Source organism: Glossina fuscipes, unplaced genomic scaffold (assembly GCF_014805625.2).
Source record: "Glossina fuscipes isolate IAEA_lab_2018 unplaced genomic scaffold, Yale_Gfus_2 2, whole genome shotgun sequence".
Taxonomy (NCBI): Eukaryota; Metazoa; Arthropoda; class Insecta; order Diptera; family Glossinidae; genus Glossina; species Glossina fuscipes.
The window spans coordinates 484,165-504,865 of record NW_023998416.1 but is presented as its reverse complement, the minus strand read 5'-3'; the positions used below and the strand labels follow the sequence as shown (position 1 = coordinate 504,865).

Sequence of the window (20,701 nt, the reverse complement as noted above, 5' to 3'; positions counted from 1 at the left end):
AAGAAAGCAAGCAAGAAGTGTAAAATGGAAAGGCAAAACATTAAATCAACAGTGTTAACAACAATAATAAAAAAGCAAAAGAAATAAGAAATAAATGGACAAACAAGATCAAAAGTTATGGCAACAGTCGTATTGGCACACAATAGCCAGGTCAGAAGGAAGAAGCCCGAAAAAGAATGAAAAATAAAGAAGAATAGAGAGAAAAGAAAAAAAAAAAAATTGTTTAAACCAAAGTGAAATTTTTATAAATTTGTTCGCCTGCACTTTACGGAGGCTTACACGAATATCAGAGCAACTATTGCGAAGGGAAACTTTTTGTATTAGAATAAATGTTTACTTTTCAGTTCAAACCAAATAAAAGTTTTATCCTCTGCTTTTACATACATATTTTGCGCCAGTTACAACGAATATCATATCATATCTTTTGGGGATGGTATCAGTTTCTTTAATTCGCTTTACGAGGTAAGTAAAATTCATCAACCTTTCCTTTTTTATTGTTCTCCTTCTCTTCGCTTAATCAAGTAATTTCCCCCAAGACATAACCTATTTAATTTGCCAAATAGCTTAACCTATCTGATGATAATTGTTTGCAAAAGAAAGAACAAAGTTCTTGGTTAAGAACTTTTGACGTTTTTCTTGAATTTCTAAAAAAGAATAATTGACAAATGTCTCAAGGCATAAATGATTTTTTAAGGAAGACAATTTATTGACAATCCCATACGTTGAAGGTAAGCTAATTAATGATATCAAATCAAATTAAAACTCAAGATAATTGAAAAGGTATTAAATTGAATAATTTTTAAAATCCCGAATAAAGTCCTCGCTTGAGAAACCTGCATATGAGAAGAAAGCTTTTCTACTTTTATTATTTCTCGAGACCAATGGTCAAAAGATATTTGCAATCTTCTTATATGAACGTTTTTAATAGTTGGTAACAAACGATGATTTGTCCCGTAAACTCATTGTGCTAAGTTTATTCTATTTAAGTCAATTCCTATTAATTCTCTTATGGTAAGAAGGTATAATTTGTGATATTTTTTATGAAAAGATTAGAGGAAGACTCCTATTAGGCGAATCGTTTAACCGTATTTAATAGTTGACCTTCCAACAACTTTAATTTGTTTAGTTGTTTGTTGCGGCAGCTCAGCGAGTTGCCGAGATTTTCATAGATCCATCCAGCCAACTATTCTCTCTCCAAATTTTAGATCGGTTTTTGAGAGGAATTTTTCATAATCGTAACGATAATAAGTATTCGGATCTTTAACTCATTCAGATTGTTGAATACAGTAAGCTGTCATAATCTCTTAACTTTCTGTTTCGCTTTTGAGCCGTTAACTGCTTTCAAGGATAAGTGGGCAACAAAGAGAGAGCCCGAAGAGTATTGCTAAAGTTACTTGTTTCAATGTGACCTTAGTGCACGAGTGCTTCGTTATGCTTTATGATATATTATTTTCTTACTCACATGTGAGAACGACAAACTGAGCGTCAAGACTAATGCACGTCAGTCGATCAAGGCCACAAAAAGGTATTTATTTATTTGTAGAAACATTGCTAGCTTCTCAGCTTTCTTAATAGCTAATATCAAACAGGATAGTATACATTAATCTCAAAGCAGCAAATGAAAGAACAACACACGCATTAAGTAAAAAGGCATAATTAAAAATGGAGCGACAGCAGCAAAAAAAGGAAAACATTATGCATTACTCATTAATTTCTAGGACTTACACGTAAGTGTCCCGTCCAACAAAAAATTCAATATAGCATTTGGAACTCGCCAGCGCTCAAGCGATGCTTGTCAACATTTTATGTCATTTTCATCCTGTGATTTTGAGTCACAATGGTTTTAGTGAAGCCACTTTTGTTATTTGCAAAGCAATCGAAAAATTCGAAGTTTCGAAAATTCGAAAAACAACTTGTTGATGGTTTGTTGATTGGAAATAAAATCCTGTCGGCAGCAATGAAGCTGCACGCATTGAACTTTCAAAAAGCTGGTTACATCAGAATGTAACTAAAGAAATCTTGAAAAATAAAATCACGATTATTGAGCAATGACGTTACAGGAGGTGGCTGATATCCTAACGATATCAAAAGACATGTTTCGTTTGAAAACTTTGGCTTACAAAAGCTCTTTCCAAGTGAACATCGTATTATCCATTGCAGAATTGCGCACAGCAAGATCTGTCCCCCAGCTACTACTATAGTATTTGTTTGCAAATGTCAAAAGGATGTTACTGCTAATGAGGTCATTTCGGAAAGTAAAGAGCGTGTTGTGGACCTTGACAAATCTTCCTAGAAATGTTGGAGAAAAATCTGATAACTATACGTGATGGAATTAGAAGGGCAAGAAAGCGATTCACAGTCATTGTCGCGGAATTAAAAAAATTCATAATTCTACAAAAACACAATACTATTGGCTAAAAACTACATATTTGATCCGACAAATCGGATAAAATAATTAATTAATGGCGAATCTATCAATCAATAAGCAATTCCTAGGGAGTGTTTAGATTAGTTAGGCTTATAAGAAAGGAGGGAAAGGAAGAAAAGGGCAACGACAAATTTAGCCTAAGAAATTCAATCTCAGATGAAATGCAAGGGGCAGCGGTTACGTTACTAAACTTAGTACACTTCTACCATCAGCTTATCAATCTTATCTCATCGTACATGGTTAAAATTTATGGTAGAAATCTTTGGTAGGTTTGCAACATACATAAGGCAGTAAAATAAGGCAAACGCTTCCACTGAAGCACTTTACTAGTGAATACTTATCATAAGTGAATAGATATGAGAATGGTTTTCGGAGAGGAGTCACAAGTCAAATCCAAGCAGTAGCCGAGCCTATGTAGGGATTGCATTAGCTGAATTAGCGCATCGCTGATATGTTTCATCTTAAGAATAAGAAATAGATGATTATGAAAGCGGAAGAAAGTGTAAGACTTTCAATTTACATAATAAAAGCAGAATTAAATGGTTTTCAATATTATTTGTAGCATCCGCGATAGACGTAACGGACGGAATGTTATTATTCCCTACAGAAATCACATTTCTGGACAGAACGGACAACCACCTCCGGCGCCTTTTACATCTATCGTCGGCTTATGTGATCATGTGCAGTTTACCATGGAAATATGTACAATTATTCTGGTTGTGGTTCGAGTGCCATACATTCAACATACTACAAATTTCCCATAGTAAGCTTTCACTTTGCAGTTTGAACATGAACAAGACATAATTCAGCCAAAAGGTATCCATTGAATTGCGAACATGATATATTGTTTACATGTTGTATACATAATAAATAAAACAGATTAATTAATTATTATCGGTTGCGGTCGAATCTCTTATATCGGCTACAATTTTTTCTTTTAGAAACGCGAAAAAAATAAAAAACACAAACATACGAAATATTGATGCTTTATAATATTGGGTGGACGCGGCTGACTTTTTTTCCATTTTTACACTAATACTAATATATTTGAACATTTTCATCGATATGTCTATTGTATTTGACGGTCTTGTTTGCATGGCTTGTTTTTCGATCTTATTGAGACTGTTGTTGTTATCTTTTCCGCCGCTACCGCGACCCTTGCATAATAATCATTTTTTTATATAAGTTGCTACCGCAACAACAAGGGCCAAAAATGACGCCAGTATCTTCATATTTGCAATCACAGAAATGGACAGACGGACGTGTTTAAATCACTTAAGATCAAGAATTTATATACATCTATACCTTATGAGGTCTTTGTAGCTTCCTTCTGAATGTTGCAAACGTTACGACACAATGAATATGCCGCCCACATTCGGTGGTCGATAGGAAGGACAAGCGACTCAAACAAAACGAAAGCATTAAACTATTTCTAAGAAAGTCAAACTTAAGTCCTAATGAATTATTAAATCTATATGCTTTCAGAAGACGATAAAAATGTTCACATACCACACAAATTAGAAGAAACTTACTATCTGATGTACTACAATAGCATAGGAATTTGTCTTCAAGAAGAACTTAAAAGATTATGTACATCATAAGAAAGCGAAATATGAAACACGGCATATATATGCAGAAGAAAAGTTAAACAAAAGTTCGACTCATAAGTAAGAATATTTTCCCACTTTTTTTGGAAATGAACGACGACAAGTTTCATATCAGTTTTGAGGATTGGTTTTACAAATGAAAAAATAATTATATAAAATATATATGAACCCAATAAAATTTGTGTGTGTGTTCAAAAGTACAAAATTGATTTTAAGTCAATTATGAGGAGACTTGCTATTGAATTTATTACAAATATTCTTCTTAAAGTAAGTAAAAGGAAAAAATCATTGTTTTCTTGTTGGGATTTGCAGATTTTATGCTAATTGATCAAATTGGCTTTTTTTTCAAATATATGCATGGAGACGGTAGTTAACGTGATTATTATAACAAACATGAAATATAAATCTGATTAAAGAAGAAAGTTGAAGGGGAAGAAGAAACTAATGGAAACACTATGAGCCCGGCAACGAGAGCGTACAACCTGCCTCTTCTTCCCCCTACAATAAAGTTACGCAGGCAGTTTGATATATTTTGGAAAAGGCATTTCGGACAGACAGAAGTTGTATGAGGGCGAAAAAAAAAACACATAAATTATTAATTGAATATATAAGAAACGTACACTAGCAGCGCATTATGCTGTACAAGTTGAAATTAATGGAAAACAGGAATGTCGGATAAAAAATAAAAATATTACTTAAAAACAATATAAATTCAAAGAATGGTGGCTGAGAGAAGAAAATAAAATCGAAGCGAAAAATTCGTTGATTGTCTCTTGCTATAGCACGAAATTTGTAAAATGTTAGGTAAATTATTCCTTGGAGAATGTAAAACAAGAATAATTAATGAAAGCATGTTATCGAAGATTTTGTTATCACTTTGACAGAGTAATCAATGTTCTGCCACAGCTAACATCACGACAGCTTTACCTTTAAGAGTTCGATAGTTCTTTATAAATAAATGTTGTGCAATGTCATCTGTTATGGCAAGATCGTGAATAGAGTGCTGACTATATACCGAGTGACGTTTATTTAAAATAAGAAACTGACTGTTGCGGATGTAAGGCGAGCTGAGTGCTTCAACTAAGAAAACGAACATATCAAATGTGAAATGTCTGTTTACTGCAATAAGTATATGAAGAAATATATTGACGAAGAGTAAATCTTTAGCTAGTGCTAGCATAAATTTTCTCTTAGCTAACAGGTTGGTTGAATGTTAAGGAAAGGATGTATCGAGTAAAAGGAAAAATTTGCTTAATAAATTTGCTGGAATGATGAGTAAGCGACGAAGCATGATTGCCATTGTAATAAATTGTCAAAATAATATCGAACCTTAACAAAGTAACGTTTGGAGCCGAAGTGTATTGCATGACCTAAGCACTATACGTATACATGGCGGCCTATACATCGCCTAGGATTATGGGAAACGTGACGCTCCCTTACAGCTGTTGTCCTAACTGCTGAAGTGATCCACTCCTTTAAGTTCAGAACTTGCAGTTTGTTCAATGACATTACGTGAACTTGACTTATTTTTAGTGGCGGTGGTAATATTTAAGCTCTACACCCACAATTTCCCATCCTTTGTGCCAATTGCGTTGTTTTGTGTTCTACTCGGATTTTCCATTGTTAACTCAGCTATTTCATTGTATGAACGATTGTGTTTAAAGTTTAAGGAGAGAATCGGAAATTTGGCAGGGAAGCAACGTACTGTGATAGCCTCAAAGAAAACTTCTTTGACCATTATTTTTACTTGAGCAAAAAAGGCACTTATTCTCCTGGCCGCGTTTGAAGAAAAACGCATTTAAAGTCGCTCTCACGTGCCCTTAGATTAACATTTCAAATTTTGCCATGCCTATAGTTGGCGTATGAGATCATTTTTGACCATTTAAGGGGTCATTTAAGTCAATAAAAAGGCATTTTTTTTCAGTTTTCCAGTTATATTAGACAGATCGACTTTAACTTCGAATGATTGCGGTTACGAATCCTACTTCTTTCTTTCTTCCTTGTTGTCCTATTTACCACGAAATTTCGTTATAACTAACATAACACAAAACCAATCATCTAAGCTGAGAACACTTTCGGGATCTCACCACTACTTCTTTAATGCTTCACACTGTTGTGCACATTTGAGCTAAAATTTGATGGAAATAATTATTCAGATTTTGTTAAATTGCGGTCTAACACTTACATTCGTTGCACACTACTGCACATTCTATATATGATTTTTATTTCCGGGCTTTATTTAGTGAGATTTTAAGTTTCTCAAGATGAGTATAAATCTCATATCTGCTCCTTCCCACTTTTCATATATTAACATAGTTTTTTAAGTTCCTTTTTCGCAATACTTTACATAACAATAGATCATTAGTTATTTACAATTTATTTTTTATTTATTTATTTTGTTTTTTTTTTTTTTTTTTTGGATCGACGGCAACAAGGAAAGAGATTGAACAAACATGACAACAAGTTTGCTGAAACAAGATTAAAAAAGTTTCCGCTAAAATGCAGCGTTTTAGTAAACAAAGTGCTGAAAAGTAGCAACGACAAGAGTAATTCTTGTTCATCTATAGCTAGTGATTTAAGCGTCCATGGTTGTATTACGATTATTTTGCTTTACATTTTTCTTCCTTTCCCTTTTTTTTCTACTTTAAAGATTAACCCTTACAAGAGTGACGCAAATCGAAAACTAACCATAAAATAATTAACATTCTCGTAGTAACGATAAACTTTAACATTGCTATGAGATAATACATAAGAAAGTTTCGAGCGGCAAAATGAAAAGCGTAATAAAACTAAAGCAATTGTCAAGAATAGAAAATTTTCGGGGAAAAATTTTAATAAAATGAGTAAGAAATGCAGAGAGAATTTACGCTGAATATTATAACACTTACTAAGAGTTCTTTACGGCGAATTTTTGAATCCCTACTAAGAGATCTTTCATAAAGTACTAGGAGATTTAAGGAGAGAGTGAAAATGCATTGACCTTTATTTCAAATCATAATTTGTAGGCGAATTGGTATCAGCTTACGATACATATTCCATTTATTTGGGGAATGTGGACGGTTTGGCTAACTAAGCAGGAATTTTGCTAGCAAAAATTTGATAATCTCGTATCAAGCTCTATATGGAAAGCTGTTCAACTTTCAATTGATAATATAAAAAAAAAAAAAAAAAAAAAAAAAAATCAAACAATTTGTAGGATTTTGGTACTAGTGCAGAGAACGATGAATTTTCTTTCCATGAAAAGGAAACGTCTAAGTTCGCACTCCTAATGGAGAAAGACGGTCGCAAGGATCGTTTTCAACAGGCGAGGTAGCGAAGGCAGGCAGGGCAAACAGTTACGGCCAGATCGACTCCAACATTGCGGAGATGCTGAAGCCACTTTTTATGTCAATGTTTAGAAAGTTTCGTCGAAAATCTTCGACACTTAAATTTTTGATATTCGTTTACTCCTTCTTTTCTTCGATTGAAGGGTTGGTAAGATTTTTCGGCAGAATTTTTGTTGGAAAGAACAATAATAAATCGTATCGATAATTGCCCCGGCGCCTAAAGGCTAATGTAACACATTCCTTCACCTTAGAATATTCACAACCAAATATGATGTTGCACATGCATTTGCACTCAAGCGGGGATTGTAAATTTCTGTGTCCAGGTTCGTTGGTTTGGAGGTGAAATTATAAAGACCGCAAATATGAAACAATTAAAAAAAATCTAACAACAACACTTTACGTCAATAACATAAAACCCGCAACAGGAATCGCTCTACATTTTCACGCAAATATATATGGCACTATGTTGTTTTCTCTCTTAATCCCGGAAATTACTGACCGACGTTTTATGTACAACTAATATATATATATATATATATTTTTTAGTAGTCAAGTAAAATTCGAACTAAAAGCTTCAAAGGATAGGCTTTTACAAGTTTTCCACTCACCATCTTTTATGGAGTAACGTGGATTACTCATATCGACTTTAGTTTGATTCTTTATCCAATATATAGTAGGAGGGGGATTGCCAACAGCCTTGCATTGCATGGTTGGCGTATGACCAACTTCAATAACACGAGTGCTCGGACCTTGAGTAATTACCGGAAAACCGGGTGGAGTTTTATCACCTGCAAAAAGATAAAATGCATATAAAGTGTCAAACGGATTGCATATGATTTTGTAAAAATTAATTATTATATTCTCTCTTAGCAAAAAAAAGCAAACAATTTATACACTTACATATATATAATGTAATATCTATATATACTTATATATGCATACATTGATTTGTACATACTTATATATAGGGTCATTTTTATATAACGATATTGGTTTATGTAACTTTTTTTTTCGAAAATGATTTCATGTAAATTGCGGCGTCCGGATGTCCGTGAAAATTTAATTTTCAAACAACAATTTTTAAACACTTTTCCAATCAAAACCTGCTCTTATTTCAGCGTTAATACAAATTGAGGTCATTGACAGTTCTTGTTTTATTGGAATAAGCTAATGATCCAACATAATTCCAAAGTAAAAGGGCCAATCGCGTTATGTCGCATAGTTTTGGTGACAAGCTTGCATAAGTATTTTTGGACATCAGACAACCATTGAACTTTTCACGCAGTAAATTTGGTGTGTCACGAGATGTACGGCTTGTCGCATTATTTTCTTGAAGTAACATATCGTCCAAGTCAAAAAACTAAATAATCATATTTTCGTAGCGTTTTTCATTGACGATAACTGCAATGCTTTCTTCACTTTTTCAAGTGTGACTTTTCAAGCCCATTAACTACGCCCAAAAGTGCATATATATGCAAGTAAAGGATTTTGGGAACAACAGATACGTACTCCTTACACAATGGCCTTACGCTCGAAGACATTTAATCTAAGATTAGCTTATGGTTAAGATTAGGGGAATGGGTTGATTACTTTCATAATAAGTTTTCCCAATTTACTTACGCTATACATAAGTGAATTTTTACTTGATTATTTTTTAAACAATAATGAACATAAATGTGTTTAAGAAGAGGCCTTTTTGAGCACCCTGTATATTATATTTATATAGATTTTGCAAATAAAATGAGTGTTTATCAGAAGTTTATTTTTCTTACGGGCTTGAATATAAAAAGAATGAAATATTTTTTTATATATACAAATTCGCCAATACATAGATATGTTTATAAATATGTAAAATTTCGTATCAGCGTACGTATATAAAAAATTTTTACATGGATTTGCATTTAAACAACAATACAGCGCGCAAAAGCTTATTTACATTTTCCAATTAAATCCTTTACACTGTTGTTAATTCTTTTATTTATTTTATAGCATAACGAGTTTACCAACAGATCTGCAAATGTTCACACACATACATACATACATACACTCATTCATATCATATATATATTGTTTACATACTCGTACATGTACATAAGAGTTGATATTTGTACTTTTAGATCAGCCGTACTCAACTTTTTCTACTTTAGACCAAAGTTGAACCTGCGCTGATAGTAAGCGTAAAGTAAATCTAAGAAGAAAACGCTATGAGTTGTGATTTGAGTGTTGCTTTTTCAGACGCGGCATTGGTGATGGTTAGTCTCTGACACCGTATCTCCGGTCAGACTATGCGAGAGTGAGTGAAACCAAAAGATTTATAAAAAAAAATTAAAGAAAAAATAACAAAAAAAAAAAAAAAAACGGGAACACAATACACATAAACGTTACTGCACTTGTATGCGGTTGTTTGTACATTTGTATATTAAATGTGTCTGGGGCGTGAAATTAAAATGACAACACATTCAAACGAAATATAAAAACAACAAAAAGTTTTAAATATATATTTTTAACATGTACATATACATACATACATGCTCGCTACTCAAAGTATATGCATACTTTTTATCATTATATAGGTACGTGCATATAAATACTTATATGCACACACAAAGAGATATTTAAGCATCAAACAAACCCACAGCACTATATTGTACAGCAAAATAAACAAAAAAAAAAAAAAAAAGAAAAAAGAGGAAAAAGCAACAAAAAAAGCATTATTGCCGCTTTCGTTGTAACAGCTATTTGAGTGTCGGTGCACGCTATGCTATGGTATGATCGGGTTTATATTTATTTATGTTTATGTGCTTGGTGTGGTGTTGACACTTGGCGTTTCATTGTAATCGTTGTTTTCGCTTGTCCATTTCACTTTTGAGGCCATTTCCTGCAGGAATTATAAATGTAAAAAAAAAAAAATGGAGAAGATTGGAGACGTGTACTGGAAAAACAAAGAAGTTTACCAAATAAAATGTTTTTTTCACAACATTCTATGAGAATATCATTAACGATTCAGCGAACAAGTAATAATGTAGTTACATAATAGATATTAAGAGTTTGAATGCAACAATAACATGCAGCACAGATGTTACGAAAGACTGATTAACATAAGGCATGATTTTGCGGCAGTTCTAGCAACTGAAGAGGAGTTTAAAAAAAACTTTGTTATACTAAAACTATGGTTTATGTTATAGCAGTTTACAGGTATTTTGACCATCGACATCTATTGGTGAAAATTATGAAGTAATGCGAATTGTCAATATACTTCAATTCGATCCGTTTGACCTTTCTCTACAGAAAATAGGAGTTTTTCCCTCACTTTGCATTGCATTGCATTTTCCTTACTTTAAAAAAGTTGTAGTGATTTTGCTCCCACCTGTTGAATTCGGTTACAAAGTTTTAAAAGTGTGTTCCGTGGCATACTGTGATTGACTGATATGAAACTGTTGCTAGCATTTGAAGCGCCTGATTCGTCAAGAATGATTGCCAAAGCGGATTAGAATGACGGAGGATAACAAAAATTGATTTCCGTTTTGCTGTATTCTCTTATTCGACCAAGGCTGAAGTGAGTAAGACATGCGAGCTTAAAATCCTTTGACAGGTGTGAATCGTATTAAATACAGGAGACCGCGATTGTTAAAAGTAAATCCGGAATAGAGTGGACCAGAGAAAATGGACAGACATTTTCCCTAATTCGTTAATCTGTACTACTTGCACTGTGATTGAAGGACGTAATATAATTAAAATGTACAAGACCGCACGAAAACAGTTAACTATGATGACTTCTTTAGCGTTATACTCGTATACTCCTCGCCAGCGCATATAATCGTATATTAGATTTTAATGACAAATTCTTGACAAATTCTGAAATACATTATTATCGCAAACACAAGGACAAGGACAGATGGACGGATATGTAGGATGTATATATTCGTTATACATCATACACTGATTGAGTGTAAAAGGTGTTGCGAGTATAAGGTTATACATCTGTTCGTTGCAGTGGCGTTCCAGTAGAGACTTGGAGATATAAAGGACTTAAAAAAAAAAAAAAACGGAGGAAAGTAAAATACATTGTAACCAATATTGGTGACATAAAAAAAATGAATTTGTTTGCTTCAAAAATAAAAAAAGAAAATTAAATTCTCGTAACGATCTATGAATGAGATGAAATACAAGAGACATGCAAATAAAAACTATATGTTTACAGATCGGAATTAACCATGGAGTACTTTTGGATGTAATATAAATGCCAATGATTCCAAGGGAAACCCTTTGACGGAGCTACTGACGATATTCTCAGCGTAAACGTCTTACAAACGTCTGTAGGCAAAGTATTTGAGAGAAAAGATTTTTAAGAAATTATCTATAGACCTATAAGAAAATAAGTTAATGCAAATAATTAATTTCAGACTTAAGCGATAAGCTCTGCAATATTCACGCTGTTATTGCGATCCATCAGTCATTTTGCATGACTAACGCGCATTAAGAATGACAGAAATTTATTACCCATCCACGAAATTCTTATTTACGTGCATATCGTACGTATCGTTCCTATTATTAGTTTCAATTACATTGTAATCAATTGTAATCAATGAAACATTTATATAGAAAGAGAGATTGTTTCCGCTACATTTTGCTTGGGGGGTTTATCTATTCTGTTTTCTTTCTTTATTTGCTTCTCTTCAAAATCAATACTACAGTTAGTTCATCAATTATAAAAACGTAATGAGAGTTAGTTATGTACGTTTGACGTACATTCGACAATGAAATCTTCCCACGTAAGCAGGCCGATCCTTAGGAATACATAATCGTTTTAGTCCCAATTTATCTCTCCGCGTTTCATAACAACCCAAAGCAATCTGCGAGGAATAATAAAGTCTGCTTTAGCGATACAACCGTCTATTTGTAATATATAGTGTAATAGAGAAAAGCTATTGTTGTTGCCAAAGAAATAATTCTTTGAAGTCATTTTTTAAAATAATTTCTTGATTCTTATTTATATATAGGAGTCTTGCGAGCATTTTCGTGTTAGTAAAAATGTAATACGAACACGCCTAGAATTGAGCTAAGGATTTAACATTAACTCAATGTACTTTTCGTCGGAATGAATAAACTCTAACGTCATATTTATTAAAGATGTTATCATATACAAAGTCTTTAAAGGGTAATATTATTCCAGATTTGTCAGAAAACCAAACTTATTTTTTCTTGGCTTAAGTAATTCCTCAAATAACCAAGAATAGTATAAAATAAGCATAGATGGGCCCGGCTCGCCATTAAACAGCCTGCACCTTTTCCCTTAATACAGTTAAAATGACTTTTCAAAATAAGGTCTTACAGTGGACGAGGTCCGATCCGAATCATTTTCAATAGCTTTCTTCCTTGGGGCAAAACATGGCGTTGTACAAAATGTCATTTAAATATCGCGAAAATTGCCACGACCGACGCATGGACAGAAGGACGAACAGACTAGTTCAGACCAGTATAATAAAAGACGGGCATGTCTCAAGTCAAGTAATATACGCCTTACAACATAAGTGTAAGTGTAAGTTATATATAGATGATGGTGGGTCTGGGAGAATTGATTTTCTGTCCAGACTTGGTTGGAGGCATACTACTGCTTCAAATATCAAACACATTTTTTCTCGAAATCCAATAAAAGAAATGACTCCGGCATTGCCATTTTTTCAAAAAAAATATACTAATATTAGTAATAATAAAATTATTATTATTATTAGCTAATATTAATACTTAAAAGTATACTTCATAGCGTCCTCTAAAAGTGTTATTTCACTAAATTTCCTTCCATCCTAGATATGATAGCCTCGTTTAGGTGGCTGGACCGATACTGTATCTTAAATTGTAACTGTTTGCATCAAAGGTTATAAAAACGAATGAGAAATTAATCGAAGTTATAATCGTAATCGTTAGTTATGTTCAATTAGAACTTTACCCCTGATAGTACCACCTGGTGCAAGTCCCTGAACCCGCAGGTGTCGGTCAGATTCAATAATACCCAGATTCTTGAATACTTAGTTTCATTGCACACATCGTCTTTTTTATAACTTCTTTTCAACATTTCTTGCGCATCATATTAACATTTTTCATTCAATTCTTTCTGTTTCTTCTTCACCCAAAATCTTCCATAATGTAGGTTGAAATGATGCTTAACTCAAATTCTGTTTCCTAATAATCTGTATAAAACTCACGCGATTGTTTGCGTGAGTGTGAAAACGAGAAAAATTTTCAAAAACCTGAGGACTACACTTGAGAACTGAGCTTTCATCGAAAGAAATGTCTGGAATAAATTCAAGATTCATTTTACTAAGAGAACTTGCATGAACAACAACAAATGACAGCAATTTCGTTAACTTAAGTCGCCGGTAATCAAACTCTTTTGTGCGTTCGTAATAAACAAAATAGAATTTTTGGTTTTTCAAACAGATATGTCCCCCATAAGGGAATAGCTGGCCCTTAATTTAATAAATTTAAGCCCTAGGCTTACATTTTATATACAAATATTAATTTTTATATGATCATCACTATGAATAAAAAAAATTTTGTTAGATCGCATCTGAAAATCAATTGATTAAAATCGGAGAAAAAAAAAAAGTAGAACACATAGATGTCGATATTTCCTCTGGAATATCCTGAGGCCTGTCCATTTGTCACACAACATTGATTAAATTTGTAAAGTTCCGAATTCTTAATCGTAGTAATCGTAGTCACGTGAAGTCTTTTCAAAAACATTCTATCAAAATAGTCTAAACCCATTTTCATGCCCGCGAACAGCAAGTGGTTCAATACTGATAGGTATTCTAGATTCGACTTAAATATAATTTTTTTATTTGTTTTTTGTTTTATTTTTCGTCTCTCAAAGTGAACATCAACGGGAAACCGAGTTGAAAGAAGCACTTCCAAGAAATTGTATGTATTATGTATATGCAAAGAAGAAGAAAAAAAGAAGAAAAACAGAAGAGAACATTGTAAAAAGAAAATGAGATATATGCACAGAGAAATATTGTTAGAAGTACTCTCGACATGGAAGGAAGTATCTTATTAAGCTTTCATGTACATTACATGATGATGAGTGGGTGTGCGGGCAGATAAGTGTTTTTTCATAAAACATTCCATCGCCGTATATGTGTGTGTGTATTGACAAATACTGCTGCGATGAGAAGACAACAACAACAATATTAACAAGAAGAACAATAAGAAAAACGTAAAGTTAAGGATGTAAATAAAGACGACGGTTTACATTATAAACTATAGAAGCGCGTCTTCGACACGAAGAGTTGTTGAAAAGTGAATAATATTGAGAGCTGTGGAGTACAGTGACAGTAGGACATAAAAGAAAAGATAACAAATTTTTTTTTCAACCTTTCCATTTAAATGATATAAGATAGTTGTCGATTTTCATTCTCTAGAACATTCTAAGAATTTATTGAGAAACGACTGCATCGTCCTAAGGCGAATCCCGAATATTCGCTATTTGAATGAGAAGCATGCAACACTTAATATTTTTTATGTTCCTGGAAGGAGACAAGTTGATCATTAGTTTCATCATTAATTATTATTAAGAATCGTGACGCGACAACTGGGTTGTTGAACTCTTTCTAAAATTTTGTGCCTTCATTTGGCAGTTTTTCGCATTAAAATATTAATGCCATCGGCACTAGACACTAGAATCTTCCCTTAAAGCATTCTCAAAGTGGGGCCTGGCATAATAAGGCATATTATAAAAAGGGAGTAGAGGAAGAAATATTCAAGACTAAGTATTTTGGAAGAAACTTTTTCATAAAATAAATAATTCTTACTAGTTTTTGATCAAGTCATGTTAGGAGTTCGTCCTACGAGTTACTTGATGTTAGGAGTAACTTGAAGTAAATCTACGGCTACTTTTTTCAACGCTTAATATTTCTTTCTTTCATTTGAATTTTTGCAGCCTTCAAACTTTTAAATGCCATATTAAAAACATACAAACCTAAAGGAATACGCGATAATCGTGTTTTCAAACCAATCGACAAAATTAGTATATTTCCTCTCTACGATAGTGAGTTGAATTTAGTGGCATAGGAGATTTTTTCTGTTCTATACCTTTTAAATGCTTCTCATGCAATTTAATTTAATTTTTTTTCATTTCCTTCATATCCTTTTTTCTCGCTTCGTTTTCATTTCTTTCCGTTTTTTTTCTTTTTTTTATCCCTGATAACATTATAAGACATTTGATGCTTCGTATACCATAGTGATGCTATAGCTTAATATTGAAGTAAAGTTTTTCAGTTGTAATCTTTATTTATTTTTTTTTATTTTTACTTTGGGTTTCTGTTTCGCCCAAGTAAAAATACAAAATAATATTTATTTACGGTAGCATTTTGTTTAGTTTCAGTATTAGAAGGTTTCAGGTTGTGTTTCACCATAACATTCTTTCGGGTCCATTTTATTTATTTAGTAAAAAATTAAACTTAAAATGCAACTACACTCGTAATATTTATTTAAATGAAAAGAAAAATAAATAAATAAATAAAATAAACAAATGCTTTCGATTTTCCCGAGTTGAGGAGACTTTTGGTATAAATTTTTTATTATTTTATGACTTTACCGTAGTAATGCAAAACTTCCGTTTCCGTTTCGCTTCACTTATGTCTTTTTTCATTTAATTTTGCATTTTTTTTTTCCCCTTTCTTTTTTACGTATTTGTTTATCAACTTTGAAAGCGTGTTCGTTCGTTTGTTTGTGTTGAAGGGACATAATCTATTTTTATTATTATTTATTTTAATAATTTTTAAATTTAGTTTACGTTTGACATGCGCCTTGTTGTTGCTTTATGGGTATCCTGTTTCATTTATGGATTTTTTCAATTGCTATATACAAAAATGTCGGCATACGTGTATATGCTTTCCATTTATACATATATACATATATATATACATATGTAAATGTATATGTATATATATATATATATATATATATATATATATATCTATATACGCACTTCTCTCCATTTATGCAATTTTTTTTTTGTCTGATTTGTTGACGTGCTTGCCGCTGTTGTTGCTTTTGTTGTGTTTGAAATCAATTTAATGCCATAATAAATCATTGCAAATCCATTTGTATTGTCAGCACACTTGTATATATAGAAAATAAAAAAAGCACACATACGCAATCGCACACACACACAAAAACAATTAGATAGAATATCTGTGTGAGAGCAAAATAGGAACCCATCAGGCAATAACAACAAAAATGATTGAAATTATTTTTATAGGATCAAATCGATGATGTATATATATACATATATGTGTGTGTGTGTGAGCGTGTATATGTTTATATTAATATAAGTATATCATGCTTTATTTGTATTGGGTTCCGTTATCAATTTCCGTATTGTATTATTATTATTTTGTACCTTTTAATTGTTGTTCTTGTTGTAGTTGAATTTTAATCAAGAAAGAAAAATATTAAAAATGTATTGATTTTATTTCTTTTCATCGATGTGCAAACAAAGTCTTTTAAACAAGCACAAGAAAGGTTGAAAGCCCGTTTCGGTTCAATTTTTCCATACAAAGGCCGAATGTATTTTTCTACCGGAAAAAAATAATTAAGTAAGAAAATTGTATTCGGCTGTAACCGAAGAAATCAATTTTAAAGCTCTATAATATGGAATGGGCGTGGCCGAGTTTTTAAATTTTCAAAATAAACTTGGCCAAGAATTTTTATACTTCATAGGATTTTGAAGTTTAGCTTGGAAGGTAAGCCAAGAAGAGGTCGGCTATCGGATTTCGACAGCCGTGGAAGGGGACGAAAGCTTGATAACTCGAATGCTGGTCGACAACTTCAATGTGGACTATTCAACCATCGTTCACCGTCTCAAAAAATAGATAGTAGTGACTACAGTCCGAATTAATCGTGTCACTGTTTTCACAATAAGCAATGTTGAAGAAAGAACGTGCGATTAGATCGTTTAAAAACGCCTGATTATTATGCACCAACTTGCTAGTTTAACCTTATCGTGTGTCTCTGATTTACTTTGATATGAAACAGCGCAGGGGTTTTGACGCAGCTGGCATACGTAACTATAACTTGGCTAACCTTTAATGTTTGATTTGTGGTTTTTCGCTAAGAAGAGATTACGATTACGTTCATGATATATACATATATGTATGTACATTTACGATATAGTAAAGTAATACAATAATAATAAAACTTTTATATAATTGTAATAGACTCGGGGGAATGTAGAATAATATTATATAATAAATCAATAAAATACTTAGCCCGTGAATTCTTGGTGCGGTGGAATTACACAAATTAATACAAATAAGGATTGATGTGGCTAGTAAAGTAAATACAGTTATACAATAGGGATTGTGGACCCTTAAAGAATTGCACAATAAAACCCAAAAAAAAAAGATCAACCAAGTGCAAACAGGATGACAACATTGTCACATTCCCGTTTATGGGTAGGACACTTAACAGAGTTAAGAGTTGCTTTCACTGATTGACTCTCTAATTAATATATACGAGAATTTTCAGTTGACAGGCGGACTGACATTGGTTAGTTAGGTTGACGTACCGTCTTAAATCAATTAATTATTTGGACAACTCCAGTAAAATATGTACGGCCGAGCTAAAATGATGCACGATTGATTGTTAGACTTGGTGCAAGACATACTTTTTAAATCTCTTGCGACCCAGAGAACCGTTTTCCTAAATCTTCGAAGGTGGGTAAATTGGGTTGACTTCATTGTCTGGCTCTTCTCGTCCCGGCTATATAATCTAAGAATCACCGCTCTTGTCCATTTGGCATGGCTTCCGCTGCTGCTAAATCCAAGACAATCTTCTTTTATGGACACATAAGGATAGCGGGGCATAAATAGTAGCAGAGCGCACAACCCCAATGTATTCTAGCATAGTCTTGCCGCCCGCCCTTCATTCGATATTACCACCATAAGCAATAGTAACAATAATGTATTTATAAACCTTTAAATACCGTAGGCAAAAATTGCTTCAGTTTTGTTGCCTGCTTATGAATTAAAGCTACTGTATGCTTATTGCGGATAAAACTTATGTTATTATAACTTTTTTTGTCGTATGCAACAATATTTCTAGTATTATGGCTGCATTAGGAAAAATTAAAATTAATTAATAGCGTGTTAATATTGTTCCGCAGAGACTTTGCTCTACTTGCCCTGGCGCAGATATTGTTAGATAAAACGCTAAGGTTTGTTAGTGCACAAAATTGCGCACAAGTTAATTTACTGTCCATGGCGATTACAACAGCAACACATGACCAGCGTACAAAAAGAGTTACAATATTTTCAAAATGTGGATCGCAGAAAATGAGGCAAACTTTCGCAAAGAGTAAATGTTTATAAAAGTTCGATACAAAGGAACGCTCCCAACCAAAAAATTTCAATTAAACGTTACCTAGTAGTAAAAACAAAATTTCCATACTTCTTCCATTTTGTATGTATACATACATATAAGTCGGTCAGAGTTCTTTCCGTTAGGCATTCCTTGTCCATACCTTGTCATAAGTTTGCACCAAGCTTAAAATAGATGTCTAACAGACTAGCAACTAGTATTACTCTGTTGCTGTGGAACCTTTTAAAAACGGATCAGTCGCATTCTAGTTTGATCGATGCTCCAAATTTACCATTGCGTCCAAATTTTAACAATCGTGAGCCTCACATTAATAAAAAATTGACGGATACGTCAACTTCGTATCTTGCGCCTAATAGGTATATGCCATGAATACTTCAAGTATAAAGAGGTAATTCTTTAATGGGGACATGCCGAAAGATGTAATGGCTTATTTACGAATTGAAGCAATCGACATTAAGCTTCACAATTGCTTTCCATATAGGGAAAGGAAGGCATTATAATCCCTCGCTGAAGAATTTTTCAGTTTTTTGCGTATTTTTTTGGAATGAAACGAAAAGTGAATGAATACTGATATAAAATATATATTCAAATATTCAGGACAATTTTATTTTTGAGAAACTATTTTCCAAACTAATCACATCCTACACGGAAGTGCATCAACGTTTAGAACCGAAGCTTAAGCCGAAGTTTCAGACAAAACTCTTGCATGTGAAGCTAAATTTAAAACGATTATCATCACAGATACTTGGTCGGTCAGAAAAGATATCCGCAACGCTTTAAATTTCAATTGGAACACCATTAACAAAGTGAGAAACACCATTGCCGCGTACGCGAATTTTCAAGAAATTTATCGACCAAATCTGAAGCTTCCTCACCTTTAATTATGAACAAAATGATGGAAGAGCTTGACATGACTTCAAACGTATATTGCGAAAAAAATTATAGAGAAAACTCGACAGTAAAAAAATCGACACTACTTGCATCCTATTCTAACCTCGCTTCCATTCTCCATCCGATCAATATTGGGAAACAAATTTGCAAAAAACCGACTTACGCATACCATAGCAACACTTCAATGGATCATTAAGAATTCTGCTAACCCTTCCCCTATCTGCGAATGTGGTCAAAGGCTTACGATTAAACATATAGTTTGTGAAACCTCTCTCACACTCGAAGATTAACTTACGGAGCATCTAATCCTAGCAACATCTTGAAAATACCTTCTGAACTTAATATCAATCAAGTGCTATTAAAGTGACCATCTACCTTAAAAAGAAAAAAGATAAAAGTCTTAGTTGATAATGGTCATCCTGCTTTTTAATCGTAGAACATATTTCTTTGATCTAAAGAATAATATTTTTGAGAAATATCAAAATATGGCAACACTCAAGTATCGAAGTATCTTTACCGTAATTAAAGTTTTTTCCGGCAAGTGGTGAAACTCGGCCAAACTTCAATTAAAAAAAAAATAAATAAATTTTTAGAGGAGTTGACTATAGGAAGAGAAATCCTTATGATTCTCCAGAAATATTCATCTTTGTGTTCGAACAAAATTTAAATTAATTTATCGCCAATATTCGAATCAAAAGTATGAACGTTATTAGTATATGCTACTTGTCGTTTGACAAAGCGGGAAATGTATAATTCAAGAGCCGATATTTATAGGCAATGCCAAAAACTTTACCAAAAGCTTTTACTTTCCTGTTAGAAGCGCTGGCAACTTACAGATCGTCCTCAGCCTCACATCCATTTAATGATCATCCTAAGGAAACTACAATTTCATATATTTTTCTTTTTTTCTTTTTTGCAATGCTTTTAATATTGAGTATAAGCACTGTTAACACATGTGTGAGTGTATTAAAGGAGTTACAAATTAACAGTTAAGACAATAGGTTGCGACTTACCAATCATACTTGATAGTCGCCTCGGAGCCCTTAAGGAAAAGCTTGATATTCAAA

General features: G+C 32.9%; 1 protein-coding gene across 5 annotated transcripts in view; it reads right to left on the bottom strand.

Moving 5' to 3' along the window:
* The window catches only part of LOC119634117 (tyrosine-protein phosphatase Lar), a 273,949-nt gene that overhangs the window by 104,052 nt on the left and 149,196 nt on the right, over window positions 1-20,701 (bottom strand). For all 5 annotated transcript variants that reach the window (XM_038028064.1, XM_038028067.1, XM_038028063.1 and 2 more), the window contains one exon: window positions 7,970-8,149. In XM_038028064.1, the coding sequence (XP_037883992.1) occupies window positions 7,970-8,149 (180 nt within the window). The remainder of the gene's footprint in view (window positions 1-7,969; window positions 8,150-20,701) is intronic.